Source organism: Schistocerca gregaria, chromosome X (assembly GCF_023897955.1).
Source record: "Schistocerca gregaria isolate iqSchGreg1 chromosome X, iqSchGreg1.2, whole genome shotgun sequence".
Classification (NCBI taxonomy): Eukaryota; Metazoa; Arthropoda; class Insecta; order Orthoptera; family Acrididae; genus Schistocerca; species Schistocerca gregaria.
In genome coordinates, this window is record NC_064931.1 from 694,055,423 (window position 1) to 694,073,246 (window position 17,824).

The 17,824-nt window shown below is 38.4% G+C and overlaps 1 protein-coding gene across 1 annotated transcript in view; it reads left to right on the forward strand.

Moving 5' to 3' along the window:
* The window catches only part of LOC126297694 (DNA mismatch repair protein Msh2), a 196,179-nt gene extending 184,669 nt beyond the window's left edge, over positions 1–11,510 (forward strand). Inside the window, exons 14-18 of the mRNA XM_049988816.1 lie at positions 3,940–4,172; positions 4,336–4,427; positions 9,449–9,671; positions 9,925–10,020; positions 10,403–11,510. Of these exons, the coding sequence (XP_049844773.1) occupies positions 3,940–4,172; positions 4,336–4,427; positions 9,449–9,671; positions 9,925–10,020; positions 10,403–10,540 (782 nt within the window). The 3' untranslated portion in view covers positions 10,541–11,510. The remainder of the gene's footprint in view (positions 1–3,939; positions 4,173–4,335; positions 4,428–9,448; positions 9,672–9,924; positions 10,021–10,402) is intronic.
* Positions 11,511–17,824: the final 6,314 nt, after the last annotated feature.

A 17,824-nucleotide genomic window follows, 5' to 3' on the forward strand; every position in this document is an offset into this window, starting at 1 on the left:
GGAAAAATGCTAAAACTTGTCTGGAAATCAGAGAATTACCAGGAAAGTTCACTTAGGGAAACTTGTGGAACCCTGATCCTGAATGGAATGGAAAAGACCATCGCCATCCTTATGCTAGGAAAACCAAGCAACAAGTGAAAAAATATCATCCTGCAACCCTTCTAAACATAATGGACAATCTTCTTCACAGAGCCATCTACAAAAGAATCTCGGATGGAATACTTGAGAAAACTCAATTGAACAAGCTGGCTTCCACTCAGAAAGGAGCCGTACCAACCAGATAACATCACTAAAGACCTCCATAGAAGAAGGCTTTCATAAGAATTTAAAAACATCAGCTGCATTATAGATCTGTCAGCAGCTTACAATGCAGCCTGGAGACAAGGGCTTCTACACAAACTTGTTCAAAAAATCACATGTAGAAAAACAGCCCAACTTATTGAACAGCATGCTTGGTTTGGAGCTGAGTGGAGGGACTCAACCAAATGCTTTACTGACTCTGTGATGGTTTTGGCTGTAGATTTCTGGACCTGCATTATGGGTGGAAAATTGTAGTACTTCTGTTGATAGGTGAGTGGCACCATACACAAAGTGTCTACTCAGGTAACAGATTGTTTGTGACTGTGGACTAGGCAGTACTTTGAGTACTGCAGGTGGTGAAATCATACTATGCTCAGAGTAAGGACACTTCAGCTGTCAAAATATTATCAGTAAATTGTTGAAGTATTTGTAGTAAAGTTTCTGAATTTAGTACCTTCCAGGTAAGCTGTCTCAATCAAATTATTCTTGGAACCGAAAGCTGGCTAAAACCTGAAGTAGAAAGCTCTAAATATTTATCATGGCATGGAATGTGTACCGAAAATACAGATTAGGCACCATAGGTGGGAGAGTGTCCATTGCAGTTAACAAAAATATTGTCTTGATCGAGGTTGAAAACGAGTCTGACTGTGGAGTTACCTGTACACATATAACAGGTCTAGGTGAAATCATGTTAATTGTTGGATGTATTTACTGGCCACCCAAATGACAATTCTGAAATCATTCAAAGTAAGTCTAAGCTCAGTAGTGCAGAAATAGCCAAATGATGCAATGTTATTGGGGGCGACTTTAACGCACCGACTGGGACATGTATGGATTCTTTGCAGTTGGCAGTGATGGTCAGTCTCGGGGAGTACTTTGGAACGCATTTTCAAAAACTATCTTAAGCAGCTAGTTCAGTAGCGCACAAATAATAGAAATATTTTAGATCATGTAGTTACAAACAGGCCTGTCAGTATAGAGACAGGGATTTGTGATCATGATGTCATCATAGTAAGGATGGTTACTAAAGATAATAAATCCATCAAGACAGCTAGAAGAGTACTTTTGCTAGAAAGAGCAGATAAGCAGTTGTTAGCTATGCTCTTAGGCAATGAATGGACATAATTTCATTCTATTATGATGAACATAGGGGAATTATGGACAGAATATAAACGGATTGTAAATCATGCTCTGGAGTTTTTATGTGCCAAGCAAATGGATGAAGAACAAGATTCAGAAACTTTAGAGGAATCAGAGGCTACTGTTGCTTAGAAAAAGAAATTGCAAATGATTGGCAAAAGATTCATGCACCTATAAAAAGATCAATGTGTAAAGCATGCAACTACTACCAATATCATACCTTAGCAAAAGATCTTGCGGAGAACCCAAGGAAATTCTGACCCTACACAAAATTGCGAAGTGGGTTGAAGACCTCTATCAAGTAACTCATTTACCAGTCTGGTGTGGCAGTGGAAGAGAGCAAGATGCCAGTCGACCTGGGAGGCCAGCCTCAGCTATTGCAGACAATTGAGATATATTTGAGCAACCGCCCTGAAGTCCTGTTCTCTCCCCATGTGATTTTAATGCCTTTGATCCCTTAGAAAAGGCCTTGAAGAGTCAAAGATTCATGTAGGAGTGTACAGCAGGGAGATACGGACTTCTTCATACAGCAGGACACTGTCTCACTGATGCACTGTACAGTAAAACACAATCGCCTCAATACTCGTGGCAATTTTGCCTGATTTGCATGCCAATTCTGGACTATGCAGCCTTTAAATGGAAATTTTTTTGATCATCCTTCATAATAAGTTTTTGTGAGAAAGAAAAGCTGATGTCCATGAATCAACACAGTTTTAGAAAACATTGCTCGTGCAAAAGTCAGCTTGCTCTTTTCTCATATGTTATTCTGCAAACCATGGATGAAGGGCAACTTGGAGATTCCGTATACCTAGATTTCAGGAAACTTTTCTACATGGTGCCTCTCTGCGAACTGTTGATAAAGGTATAATCATATGGAATAGGTTCCCAGCTATGGGAGTGGCTCGAAAACTTTTGAGTAAGAGAACCCAATGCGTTGTCCTTAATGGTGAGTGAGTGTTCATCAGAGACAAGGATATCATCTATAGTGCCCAAGGGAAGTGTGACAGTACTGCTCTTGTTCTCTATATAGTAAACAGTCTGACAGGCAGGGTGAGCAGCAGTCTGCAGTGGTTTGCTTATGATGCTGTGGTGTATGGGAAGATGTCATAATTGAGTGACTGTAGGAGGATACAAGGTGACAGACAAAATTCGTAGTTGGTGTGATGAATTTGCAGCTTGCTCTAAATGTAGAAAAGTGTAAGTTAATTCAGATAAGTAGAAAAAACAATACCATTATGTTCAAATACAACATTATTAGTGCCCGCCTTGACACAGTCTTGTCAATTAAATATCTAGACAGGTAATTGACTAGTTTTGGTACAAGTTACCTATCACCATGCACGATACGGTGGCTTGCGAAGTATGTATGTAGATGTAGACACCAGACAATAGGGTAAGCTCTTCAAAGATGCTAAATGATCGACTGCCTCAAATCTGTCCTCACCCCAGTGCTGCTTGATCTGTACATCTCTGATGTGCTCCAAACAGTATCCCCTAAGTTCTGATATGCTTATGACTGAGTGCTGGCAGTGGAATGCCGAAATGTTGAAGAAACAGAAGACATCTCAACATCTGACCTGACGATAATGGGAAAATACTTTCAGAGGTAGCTTGCTGTCATTTGTATAATAGAGCAGTGACTAGACAGGTCCAAGTCCATTTTGGTGACAGAATATGTCACTACCACTAACACCCAAGATAATCAATGGTTACAGTGGACCAGGCACTGTCATACAAGAAACACCTGGTAAACACAGCAGCAAAGATACGAACTAGGAACATCATCCTCCATAAGCTGTACAGCACAACCTGGGGCTTTGTTACTGAAACGCTGTGTACTGTACTTCAGCACTTCGACTAGCCTACTCTGCTGTGGAATATGGTGCTCTTGTACATATCAGTCACACATACACTTCCACACCATGGCCTTCGATGAAAAGCAGCCCCGCTCAGTGAGTTTAAACACATACAAGCCCACATGCAACTTCCTATCTATCAAGATGCAGCTATCCTAGAAAACTACAAGCTTCGATCAAGGAAACCATCCACGAAAGCAGCCATGGGAGTGACACTGGACTGAGGCTTGCTCTCCACATTGCTAGAACTTGCCTTGCATAAGAAAGAAACCCTCTACCTTCGGGAGCAATTGCATAGAATATGGCAACCATTAATAGAATACTCACCAATCATGGCAGTAGCACAGACTCTTTTTTTTATAGATGAGGTAAAGCTCCATCGCCAAAATATGACTGTGAAGCAGCCAGACAAACAGTTTGCCACATTGTTACAGAATGCAAGGCATATCATGGAACTTCCAATGATTTCCTGCAGGCACCGAACAATCCAGTTGTTCACGTTAAAAATTTAAGTGTCTGTAAACTGCATGTGCTTACTGTATGTATTTTATTTAATATTGTGTTTTAAAAAACATACACTATATAAATAAATAATAATTATCTTTTAGCTTAATAATATTTTATGGTGATTTATTTCTAATAGATGAGAAGACCTTTTACGTCATTACTGGACCTAATATGGGTGGAAAAAGCACATACGCACGCTCTGTTGGTATCTGTGTTTTCATGGCTCAGATTGGATGCTTTGTACCATGCAGCAAGGCTGAAATATCAGTTGTGGATGAAATATTTGCAAGAGTAGGTGCAAGCGACGATCTGAGTAAAGGAATGTCAACATTTATGAAGGAGATGATGGAAACATCGAGCATCATTAGAGTAAGATCTTCTCTGAGCTTTTAATGACCTCTCCACTCCCACCACTGCAAGATTTATGTTTCAGAGACAAATAAATGACACTTAAATTTATAATTATTTGGTCCTAAGCTGCTAATTCAGGAAAGTAAGTATAATTAAATTTTTGAAATTGTTTTCATTGCAGAGTGCCACAAGAAAATCTCTTGTTCTCATTGATGAACTTGGAAGGGGTACATCTACTTACGAAGGTTGTGGCATCGCGTGGGCAATTTCAAAGTGAGTGTCTCAGAAAAACTTTCATCAGGAAAAATATAAGTTTTTATTGTTGCTCAGCTCAATATTTAAGTGTGTAAACTAATTCTTGATGTAATTTTACCATTACTGATAAAATAGTGTCAGAGAGTAACAGATCATTTTTAGAACTGTTTGGCCCCCATTTTGAATTTGGGGGTGTTAAACATAAGTGATGCCACAGACCAATAAAAAAATTTGTGCCCCGCTATATCGTTCAAAATAGTAGTTGTACTAAAATTTTGATAACATGCATAGTTAGTATATGGAATTACAGTTATTATTCCTGCTGTTATGCAAAGAATACTTATTTAATTTTGTAGACTTCTTGCATTTAAATCGTATGATATAAGACACTTTTGAAGCAAAATAGCAATAAAACAATTCAGTTTAAAATGGAGTTGCAGAAGGGCCATGTCTTATCTTTTATCGGAGGGTTTGACACAATAGTGTAATAGATACAGGTTCCATCTGCCTAGAAAAAAGTGAAGAAAAATTAAACCATGGGAAGTCCAGGCTAGAATAACAACAATATGAAAAGGATAGACTGCTTCTCACCACATAGACGTGTTGAGAGGCGCGACAGCGCCCCCCCCCCCCCCCCCCCCCCACACACACACACACACACACACACACACACGCACACACGCACACGCACACACACACACACACACACACACACACACACACACACACACACACACACACACACACACTGAAAAGACTGCTAGCGTTTAGCTTCCTGACAAAAATGGTCCCCTTCAACAGAGCAGAAAACACACATACTCACAGAAGTATGATTCACAGATGGGTCGTTACCGAGCAGCCACAAATGGTAAACGCGCACGCCGTGTGTGTGTGTGTGTGTGTGTGTGTGTGTGTGTGTGTGAGTGAGTGATGGGGGAAGGGGGCGGGGTGCACACGTTTCTGAAGCTAAAAGCTTAGCTGTCTTTTCATTGTGTCTGCGACTCAACACCACCTCTATGTGGTGAGTAATCATCTATCTCTTAGCATTGTTGAAGAAAATTACAGATATCTTACACATACAGGAGGTGGGAATATACAAGATCCTTTCACAGTAAAGGTATTTGTGTGCTGACCAAATGACATATCAACAGGTTATTCAAAAACATTTTTCACACTTGTGAATTTTATGAAGAGTCTGTGCTACCTTACGAAATTTGCACTTTGAAAATACACATAACGCTACAGTTTGTTTTGCATTTTAAAATTGTACTGTGAATATGAATATCACATTAATTTTAATCTTAATGTAGGGTATTAACTGTTATCCTTCGAACGTTTGTAGTTGGAAATGTTGTTTACTTCAATTACTTTTCATTTTCAATAGCTGCCATTTATACAAAGGAAACTCAGCTTTGCTCTCTGACATTATTAGTTTTCTTAAAGGCCTAGGTAGGTATGTATGGAAAGAAATAATCAAAAGTTAAAGTACTTTTGGTCACACTACCAGGAAGTATTACATTGCTCTTGGTATATTATAGGGTGGTCAGAAACAGTGTGAAAAGCTTGCAAGGTTGTTGCAAGATAGATTGCGCTGAAAAATAATTGTTAAGAAACAAATTCGATACATTGAGCCAAGCATAGCGGTTAGCCATCAGGCCACTGTGCATGCAAATTTGAGCAGCCCTCCATATACAGTTACTGTCGGTTGTTCTCGTAGTGTAGCACACAAGACTGCTCATCCTTTGGATCACATTTGATCCTTGTTTACATTTAGTGATTCTGCTGTTTGCTCTTCATTTACTGCTCTCATGTCAAATGAAAACAAACTGATTTCTGTGGCTGGGAGCTATGAAGTGAATTAAAATACATTCACGTAATTACGGAAGGCTAAAATGTGTTGTTTGTTTCAGATTTTATTTCCACCTTCCTGACAGTCAAGCATTAATTGCCTTGCAGAATAATGAAGTTACTTTTGTCACTTTGCTACAGAAATCCGGCTTTTGATCTATCTTTTCCGCTGAGACAGCCAATTAATTTGAAACGAAGTCTTACCACACTATTGGCTAGTTTCAACTGTTCGCTGCATTTCAAATGCATGTTTTCATCTTCTGGCACATATGGCATTATCCCATAATAAAGAACTCAACATTAGATAATACAGTACTGGTGCTCCAAGAAAACTGACATCCCAAACACCACACTGAAGAGCTTAATATCAGGTCAAGGCCTACTTCGTTGGCAATCTGGACATACGAATGTGCACTTAAAGATGAATCATTTATTGAAGTATGGTTCACGAAATTCCGACACTCTTGGAGTATCCTCTGATGTCTTGTTTCTTTTATGACATCATATAAGATCTCGTCATCGCAACTGCGCAATCGCGTTGATGCCTCTTATCTGCCACTCTCTAGCAACTGCTGGAACAAATATGTTTCTAACAGACCATGGGAAAAATATTGCAAATTGTGGTTTGAAAAGCGTTATTTTCAGAGTAAATTTCCTTTTATGCAAGATGAACTATGTGCGAGAATGTACGATGAATTTCTTAAGTCACAGAGTGTTTGACTCTCATTTGAAAATAAACTGTTTGATGACAATCCATTTGCAAGAATTTCCAGCCCAGAAGATCGGAGATTAATGACGGTATTAAACATTTTACTGGCACATTTGTGTGATGTATCTTAAAGTGTAAAATGCACAAAAAAGATCAACCTCTTGCGGCTTGCAAATCATGGAGACCAATACTATATCTAAAAGGTTTTTTCTTGTAACAGCACTATGTATACAAACTTTTCCTATTTGTGTGTTCGTGCTACTTAACAATGATGTTGCTATTGGCTGACTACATCACGTGTCCTATGCTCTGAATATCCACTCGCGAGATCACATGACATGAGCTATGACTGGCTTACAAAAGTGCTTCGCGAACTCGATTTCAATGCTTCGGAGAGTAGCATGCGGTGTTTTGTGTAATGCAAATTTATACTTTCGTAATATGAAAATTTGAAGTGTTTCCTAAAGTTCGACCTATACTTGAGTATTGCTCATCAGTGTGGGATCCGTACCAGATCGGGTTGACAGAGGAGGTAGAGAGGATCCAAAGAAGAGCGGCACGTTTCGTCCCAGGGTTATTTGGTAACCATGATAGCGTTACGGAGATGTTTAACAAACTCAAGTGGCAGACTCTGCAAGAGAGGCGCTCTGCATCACAGTGTAGCTTGCTCGCTAGGTTTCGAGAGGGTGTGTTTCTGGATGAGGTATAGAATATATTGCTTCCCCCTACTTATACCTCCTGAGGAAATCACGAATGTAAAATTAGAGAGATTAGAGCGCGCACGGAGGCTTTCAGACAGTCGTTCTTCCCGCGAACCATACGCGACTGGAACAGGAAAGGGAGGTAATGACAGTGGCACGTAAAGTGCCCTCCGCCACACACAGTTGTGTGGCTTGCGGAGTATAAATGTAGATGTAGATGTAGAAATCCTAAGCTGCTGTATGGAACCATATGGTGATCAACCAGATCCATTTATGTATGTGATAGTCTGCAGAAAACCATATTATAAATGAAAAATTTAGAGAGTGCTTCAAGTGAAAATTAGTTTCAGGGAAACTAAAATTTGTAACTTCTGTACTGAATTTTGTGTGTCTTTAAAGTGATGAGACTGTTCCAGATAAGTGAAAATTACTAACAAAATTGTTTGCATGCATAACATGCTTAGAAAGTTGCACATCAACACATACTTAGTCCCTGCCCCCGTGTGGAGCTTAATGTATGGGTTTCTGAAGATGACTACACACAAACCATTGAAAATGACTGGCAGTATGCCTCCAAACACATAATTACCTCCCCTATCTTTTACTTGTGTTTTTTTGATGAAGATATATGATAGAGGTAATAGAACCATCTTACAGTCTGCCTCAGATATTGTTTTTCTATAATTGTTAACATCATCTTTCTTCACCAAGCACCTCTGCAGCACACTCATGGTGATCGAATTTACATCCTGTGCCCCACCCTGAACGCTGTCTTCTCCAAATTGGTAACTGAGAACCTTTTCTCTATCAGACCCTTTGGCCCCCCAATCTGTCTAGTCTCAATTTCCACTATGTTCTTGTCCCTTCACTCCCTCAGTACTACAGCTGCTTCCCATTACTCCCTCTGGCTTTGTCACTTTAGTTTTATTTATAGTTTTTGTTCTATAAATCATTATTCGCTTTGTTCTCTAACTAGTTTCCCCTTTACATTCTAGGACAGCAAGGTTTCCCATTTGCAAGACATTTGGCTCACATTCAGCACGACAGTGGCTCTGATCCCCATCTGGTCAGCTGTGATCCCCATCTGGTCGTCAGGATTTTCATTTTCTGTGGTTCTCCGAAATTGCTTAAGGCCAATGCTTAGATAGTTCATTTGAAAATGACCCTATCGATTACCTACCCCATTCTCCCCCCATCCAAACTTGTGCACTGTCCCTAATTACCTCATCATTTACACATTGTTAAAATGTGATCACTCTTTCTTCCTCATTCCTTTCTGCCTTCCCTTCTATTCCTCCATCTCCCCCTCCATACACCCTACATCATAATGTTTTATCTCAGCATAAATCAGAGTGAGCTTTCTTTGGTGTCATATTCCTGTTGTTAACCCTGCTACCCTTCACATCAAAACACTTGCTCCTCTTCTCTCTTCTCTTCATCTTTCTGCTTATCTTTCCATCCTTTTCCTTACTACTGTGGCCATTTCACCTGCTCTGCCCAATACAGTCCCTCAGCCTAGCTTAGCCAGAGGTAGCCATGTGTGTATGCATGTTGTCCGAAGCAGAATGCAAGTTTTTTACTTTAGTTGCCATGTTCCAGAGCTTGTTTATTTGCAAATCTACTGCTCAGCACATGCACTATGCACTGAGTGGTCATCAGTACTCATTCCACTTTTGACTGCTTTTTTTTGTATTTTCTGTTGCAATTACTCTGTTGTAGTACCACAATTATGTATACAACACAGTAAATACTGCTGAGAATAATAAAGCAATATTTTCTAGGTACTTAGCAGAGAAAACAAAGTGTTTCACATTATTTGCTACTCATTTTGATGAAATAACTGAGCTGGCAAATGAGCTACCAAATGTTCACAATCTACATGCAACTGCAATGATTGTGGATGGTAAACTTACAATGCTTTACAAAATTGAGCCAGGATTTTGCAACAGGAGCTTTGGAGTTGAAGTTGCTAAGGTTGCCAAATTACCAGATGATGTGATAGAGGTAAGTGCAGTATTGTTGGCAGTGATTGATAGTTCGTAAATATTTCATAAAATTAGAAAATATTGTAATGCTGAAAGTGGTATGTGACTTACTGCACTTGCAGTATTACTAGTGAATTTGACAGCTCATCTTGACAAGTCATTGTGTGATGCAGTTTAACACCTGTGTCTCCTGCCATCATTGAGATCATGTAAATATTTCATATAACGTGTTTAGTGTTTTGACAAGTTGTTACATTTAATTCATGTTTCAGGATGCCACTGCTAGACTCAAGAGTTATGAGAATGAATATCTAGACAGAGGTGATATTAATGAAAAGGAGAGCATTGTTTCTTTTGAAAAGCTAATGGTAAGATTGTGTTCAGTGTATTCGTATCTGAAAGTGACCTGGTCTTTCCACGTATCGTTTTCTTTGCTCCAGGAAACAGTTTTATTAATAAGAAGTATCTATGTATATTATTCTACTAAAATGACTTGGTAATTTACACAAGAGTAAGTTGTGCATTGAGACCAACCTGTGATCCAATTGCTGCTCTTTCTATGACTGCATGTGTTTTCTGTTCTAAAGAGATACATGCAATCTGAGCAGTATTTTCTCTCCCTTTTTGTCTAATAAATTTCATTTGTGCCCATGAAACAGAGGTCTTTTTAAAATGTCAATAGTGTTATGTCAGGTGATATTTGCCTCCACATGTTTGAGTATTCTGTAAAAAGCCTTGTTATGTTCACAGGAACACCCAGATGTGTTGGAGAAACTTCTGAACAAATTGAAAACTATTGCAAAAGAAGATCTGTCACCAAATGCAAAATTTCGGAAGGTCATAGAAGAAAGGGAAAGGGCTGTGTCTTTATTATATGATTTTGAATGAATTTAACACTTTTTTTTTTTTCTTTGAAAGTTCCTGTAGATAAGTACCTGACTTCTATAAAATGTGTTACAAAGCTGTAATATAACTGGAAAGGCACCAGCCTGCTCTAACAAACTGAAGCTGCAACACAGTTTAAATGCTTACAAGCAGTTATGGCACTTCATTCAACAAGGCATCACTGTGCTCCATTCTTAGACAGCTGTGATTGCATTTCATCAAGACATGCAGTTTTTTAACACAATTTAATTTAAAGTTTTTCATTTAACTGCTTTGACAAAATTTTGATCAGAGATGGAAATCTTCTGGCGTGTTGTGATAATTTTTATTGCATGATATGTGATGAGATTATTAGTATTAGGTTCAGGTATAAAAGAAAAGGTTACAAAATAATTATTGTGTTATGCATCAGACCATAAGATGCTCAATACTGAAAAACCACAAGAATTGAATTGTGCTGAATCACAAGTGTCACTTGCATAATTATGTGAGGTCATGCAAGGCAGGAGAGAGAGAGAGAGAGAGAGAGAGAGAGAGAGACTCTTTGCCCTTATTTATGTTTCATTATCCCATTTTTGTCCCTTTCTTTTTTTAAATATTGACTTTAAGACTGAAATAAAATGAGGCCGTACCGTTTTATAGTCACTCTATAGTTCAGTATTAACCGTTGAAATGTGTATTTTGTAAGTAAATCACATGTTGTTTAGGCCTGTGTTTGTAATTTTCAGCCAACCTACCTCTCCGTTACTCATTGCTGTTAATTGTGTCTTTTACATCAGCCATTCAACCACACATTACATTCAAGCTCTTTGTGAAGGCAGTTTCTAATGATGTTGACAGTATTGTTTTATGTTCTGCTTTTATTTGCTAGAGTGTCATTTTATAATTTGATTTAATTGTGTAACATAGTGCACTTAAACATGTACATTAATTTTTGTATTTAATTACTAAAAATAAACTCTTTTCATACTTTTTTCGCTACATAAATTTCTCAAACCCCTGACACCTCATTTATTTGTGGTGTTGCATTCCCAGATCAAACATAGGATGAAGTTTTGTCCTATACTTACACCTCTTTCTTTAATAAACCTATCAGAAGGATATAATTATAATAAGAGCATTTGACCTGAAGATTTGGTGAAAAGTGTTCTAATCACATCACGTAAAGAAATACAATACCAAGGAATGCAAAGATTACATGACGATCGATTCTCCCCCCCCTCCCCCCCTTTCCATGTGCAACATTATAAATGTTGTGTGTAGCTTTGTTCTAAGAAAAATAGAAAAATAACTGAGGAAAATGTGGGGAGGATCAGTTTTGATTCAGGAAAGGAAAAGGAATCTATTGGATGTTTTATGATGATAGGACAAAGAATACTAAAAGTTTAAAATGATGTGAAAATCTATTTTGTTGACTGGGATACCGTATTTGACAGAGAGGACTAGAGTGTTATACTGAAGACATTGAAAAGTGTTACTGTAGTTCTTGAAGGACAGAAGACTGATAACGGAACTACAGACAAAAAGCAGTGCTAAGAATTCGCACATAGTACTGACAGGCATTATCTACTGAAGAATGGAAAGACTGAGAGAAGCCAACCTTGGGGAAGATCAGCTTAGGTTCTAGAGAAATTTAAGAATATGAGAGGCAATACTGATCCTACAACTTGGAAGATATACTGAAGAAAAGCAAATGTTTTACACATTTTGTGATACAAGGCACATGGAGGTCACTGTAGAATGTGGGCCTAGGTAAACATTGAAGTGACATATACCAGGCTGAGGTGGGCCTTCTATCAGCCCAGGAGGCTGGCTGATCTTACATGCTACCACAGACATACTAACGGCTCGCAGCAGACATATTAGCAGTTTCACAGATCGATGATGTTTTTTTCTGTATCAATATCTGGTGGGGCTACTAAATGTGTTATGCTTGCTTTGTGACCTCACATAGTTCTCCATCTAACATGAGAGGTTAATTAGGTATGTTTCCAAATTTTTCGGTTTTTTTTTTACTTAAACACCATATTTAGTGTTAGATGAAATATGCAGCTGGCAGTGCTGACATCATTTCCATAATTTTTAAGAATATGATGTATTGTAGAATAGTATCTCACCTTAGCAACAGTGTTATTCTTAGCAGATCACAGTTGGGTTTCAGAAGGGTTGCTCTACTGAGAATGCCATTTACACTTTCACTCACCAGGTTTTACAAGCATTAAATAATAAAATAGTGCCAGTTTGTATTCTCTGTGACCTCTCTAAGGTGTTTCACTGTGTGAATCCCAGTATTCTCCTACATAAACTGGCATTGTATGGGATTGATAATATACCCAACCAATGGGTAACATTATATCTTATCAAAAGAATGCAGGAACATAATTCTGACTGGGGAGAAATCATGTGTGGGGTCCCACTATGTCCAATATTAGATACACTACTGTTCATCATATATGTAAATGATGTTCCATCTTGTATACAACAAGCAGAATTAGTTCTTTTTGCAGGAGGCACTAGTATTGAAATCAGTCCAAGCATACTGCAGAAACAGTTGAAATGGCAAACAAAATTCTTAAAAGTATCATTGACTGGTTTTCTGCAAATGGTCTCGCCCTCAGTTTTAAAAAGACACAACATACTCAGTTCTGCATATCGAGAGGTACTATACAAATAAGTGTAAAGCATAGTGAGTAAATAATAAATAGGGTGGAAACTTTATAATTCTGAGGAGTCCATATTGATGAGAATTTACATTGGGGGGAGGAGGGGGGGGGGAGGCACATTTTGAACTCCTAAAACAACTTAGTTCAGCCACATTTGCACTTAGAATTATTGCAAATCTTCTGGAGAGACAAATCAATAAGTTGACATATTTTCAGTCAATAATGTTCTAGGGTAACTCACCTTCTATTCCATAGTAGAGTTTCTATTACTGTAATGTGTAAAAAGGTGGTGGGTAGGAATTACTAACACACATCTGTATATCTTGTTTTTTTTTTCTTTTTACAGAAAAAACAACATACAAATGTTCATAATGTAGCCATATGTACAAATTAATTTTCAATGTAAATCTAAAATAACTTTTTCCACATCATTGCGATGTATTGTGCAAGATGATCCATGGGACATGTAACTAGCCAACCATGTAAGTGGAAGATAGACACCATATGGTATGATTCAGGCGGGTGTCCAGTTAGCTTGAGAATTATGCTGAGCTGGATAGTTTGGAAGTGCTGCATACTCATAGGCCAAGCATATTTATAACTTAAGTTATTTATCTTGTTATGTAAGCAGTCACTAGCAGGAAAGCTAAATAGACAGCTTCCAATAAAGTATAACTGTCATTTTACACTAAGGTGACAAAAGTCATTGTATAGTGATACTCACGCAGAGAGCAGTAGTATCACATACACAAGGTATAAAAGGACAGTGCATTGGTGGAGCTGTCATTTGTGCTCAGGTGAATCATGTGATACAACAGGAATCAACTGACTTTGAATGCAGGATGGTAGGTGGAGCTAGACACATGGGACATCCCTTTCTGGAAATCGTTAGGGAATTCATTATTCTGGAATCCATAGTGAAGAGTATGCCAAGAATACCAAATTTCAGGTATTACCTCTCACCACGGTCAGTGCAGTGGCCAACGGCCTTCACTTAATGACCAAGAACAGCAGTGTTTACATAGAGCGGTCAGTGCAGACAGACAAGCAACACTGGATAAAGGAACTGCAGGAATCAATGTGAGACATACAATGAATGTATCCATTAGGACAATGGCAAAATTTGACATCAGCAAGGTATGGCAGCAAAGGACAGATGCGAGTGACTTTGTTAACAGCACAACATCGTCTCCAGCACATCTCCTGGGCTCGTGAACACATTGGTTGGACACTACACGACTGGAAATCCATGGCCTGGTCAGGTGAGTCACAATTTCAGCTGGTAACAGCTGATAGTAGCATTCATGTATGGTCCAGATGCCAAGAATCTGTGGACCCAAAGTTGTCAACAAGGCACTGTGCAAGCTGATGTGGGCTGTGTTTACATGTTGTGGACTGGGTCCTCTGGTTCAACTGAACCAAGTATTGATTGTAAATGGTTATGTTTGGCTCCTTGGAGACCATTTGCAGCCATTCATGGTCTTTGTATTCCAAAACAGTGGAAATTTTATGGTTGACAGTGCTCCATGTCACCGAGCCACTGTTGTTAGCGATTGGTTTGAAGAACATTCTGGACAATTCAACTGAATGATTTGACCACCCAGATTGCCCATCAAACATTTATGGGACATAACTGAGAGGTCACTTCATGGACAAAATCCTGAACTGGCAACACTTCCACAATTACGGATGGTTATAGCGACAGTGAGGCTCAGTATTTCTACAGGGACCTTCCATGCCACATGGATTTGCTGCACTATGCCAGGCAACAGACTGTCTGACAGGACATTAGGAGGTACCCATGAATTTTGTCACCTCAGTGTATATCATTTTTCGGCAATTAGTGCTTGTTATATGAAATCACCGAGGAAAAACGTTTGTACAAAAATTCCCCAACATTGACTGAAAAATTACAATCAACCCTACCTTGGTGCACTTAAAAAGTACCTTTCGATCAGTCTACAATCAGTGCTCAGAGCTATAGGCTACTTCACTTATATTGTCACTAATTATATTAAATATTTTAGACAAAGTCTTCTATACGATATTTTCTTGTTCAGAACAATGTTTACAGTAATATCATGTTTAACTTCCTTTTTTTCTTCTTCTTAATTTGGCATACTAAGAAATACCTGGCACACTAACAACAGTAATTATTTTGACAATACCATCCCAGTACTCCATCCAAAACACCAATGTTGTTAAGTTGGTGACCAACCCAGTTCAGGAAGGATAACAGCTTTAGAATACTGCAGGTGAGTGAATGCCTACAGACATTGCTAGTAGACTAACAAGGTTATGTGATGAGTTGTTACAAACTTTCTGTGGTGTCACTTGTGAGCCACAATGTAGGTTATTGTTTGGCACGTACAACGACAGTTCCAGTTGTGAGATTGATTGGAGAAGTTCTGGTTTGGAAAAGTTCTCTGATGATACAGTTGCTGAACATTTCAAAGACAACTTGAGTCTCATATCAAATAGGTATCTCATTCATACATTTGGTGGTGGCTTCAATCTATCCTCAATATGTTGACGAAAAGTATATTTTTAAAGTCAGTGGTAGGCATAAAATGTCTGCCAAAATTGTACTGCAAGCATTGTCAGAAAATTATTTTGAACAAGTGTTCATGAGGCCACTCAAAGTGTAAATGGTTGCAAAAACATACTTGATCTCTTAGCAACAAATAATGCTGAGGGAATAGAGAGCATCATGAGGGATACAGGGTTTAGAGACCACAAGGTTGTTGTAGCAAGACTGGATACCACAATGTCCAACCCCATGAAAAATAAACACAAAATACACCTATTTAAAAAGCAGATAAAATTCACTTCATGCCCTCTGAAGATGCAGTCTCAACTCCTTTGAAACTATGTAAGTGTAGACCAGATGTGGTTTAAGTTCAAAGAAATAGAATTAACTGCAATTGAGAGACGTATATCAAATAAATTAATAAGAGGTGGTACTGATCCTCCATGGTACACAAAACAAGTGCGAACACTTGCAGAAGCAACGAAATAAGCCTGCCAAAGGTAAAAGAACACAGAGCCCCCAAAATGGGCGATGTTTTACAGAAACTCGAAATTGTAACTGGAACTCAACGAAACACTGTATTGGTATCTGGCGGAAAATGCAAAGAGATTTTGGTTGTATATATAGTACACCAGCACCAAGATGCGATCAATACCATCATTGTGCAATAACAATGCTGATGTTACTGATGACAGTGCCACTAAAGCAGAGTTACAAAACACAACTTTCCTAAATTCCTTCACCGAAAAACATCGAATAAATATTCCAGAATATGAATCAAGAACAATTTCCAACATTAGTAACTCAGAAGTAGACATCCTCATTGTAGGAAACAGCTTAAAAATCACTTGGACAAGGCCTGTGGTCCAAATAGTATAACAGTCAGGTTCCTTTCAGAGTATGTTGATACATTCATATATAACAACTCACATTTTGAAAGATCTGTACCTAAAGACTGGAAATTTGCACAAGTTACACCAATATCCAAGAAAGGAAATAGGAGTAGTCCACTGAATTACAGACCAATACAGGTACTGTTGACTTGCAATAAGATTTTCCAACATACTGTGTTCGAACATTATGAATTATTTTAAAGAAAACAGTGTATTGACAGACAGCCAACACGGATTCAGCTCTTTATTTTAAATTATGAGTATTTCACTATGAAAATTATTTCCAGTTAAATCAACTGTACTATTGTCATCAGTGCTCAGGAAATTACTCTTTTAATAACAACATTTTATGGATTTCTGCTCGAATAACAAAACAGCTATTTTTTGTGTATGTGTCTTTTATGTGCTATTCACAAAATGGGATCAAATAAAGGTAAAAAATATATTGATGTCAGTAGTGATTCAAGAGGAAATAGGATGTTTCCCCTTGCTCTGTAACAGTCTTCCTTTATATTAACCTTTGGTCATGCTTCACCCACCACCCTTTTCTGGGGCAATAGAATATTGTGTATTGTAGCAAATGGGGATCCTGACAAAACCAATCGAATTACGAAGGAAGATGAGAACATCAAGGTGTGCTTCCCATTCCAGTGTGGATCGTAATAACATGAAATAGAGGGTTGTATTTAGTTTATTCAGGTCAGTGAGGTTCAGTCTTAGTGGCCTTTTATTTCCTAACTCCTTGCAAGGCCTCAGTGGAAACTATTGTTTCTTGCAAACACCGATCTGATATTTCGGGCGAGCCACAGAATAGTCCTAACATTGAAGCCAATGAGGACATTCGTAAGTTGAGTCTCCGTGAACACCCAGTACCAAAAATATTGCAAATCTTGAGTGATAGAATACTTATCAGTTGGCAAACTGAGCTTCTGTTAGGGGACTGATGACCATAGATGTTAAGTCCCATAGTGCTCAGAGCCATTTGAGCTTCTGTTTGGTAAGAGGTTTGCGCTGTAGGAAAAAATATGGGATAAAGTGTTCCTTCTCCATACAAAGAAAACATTATATGTGACTGTAGGAAGTGTGAAGTCTATGAAATAATTGACAAGATGTGACTTTGTTGGTAGAAACATCAACATTAAATCAGGCTACATTCTTTCACTATGTGAAATATCAGATGTGGCTGTGTTTTTGTAGAGTT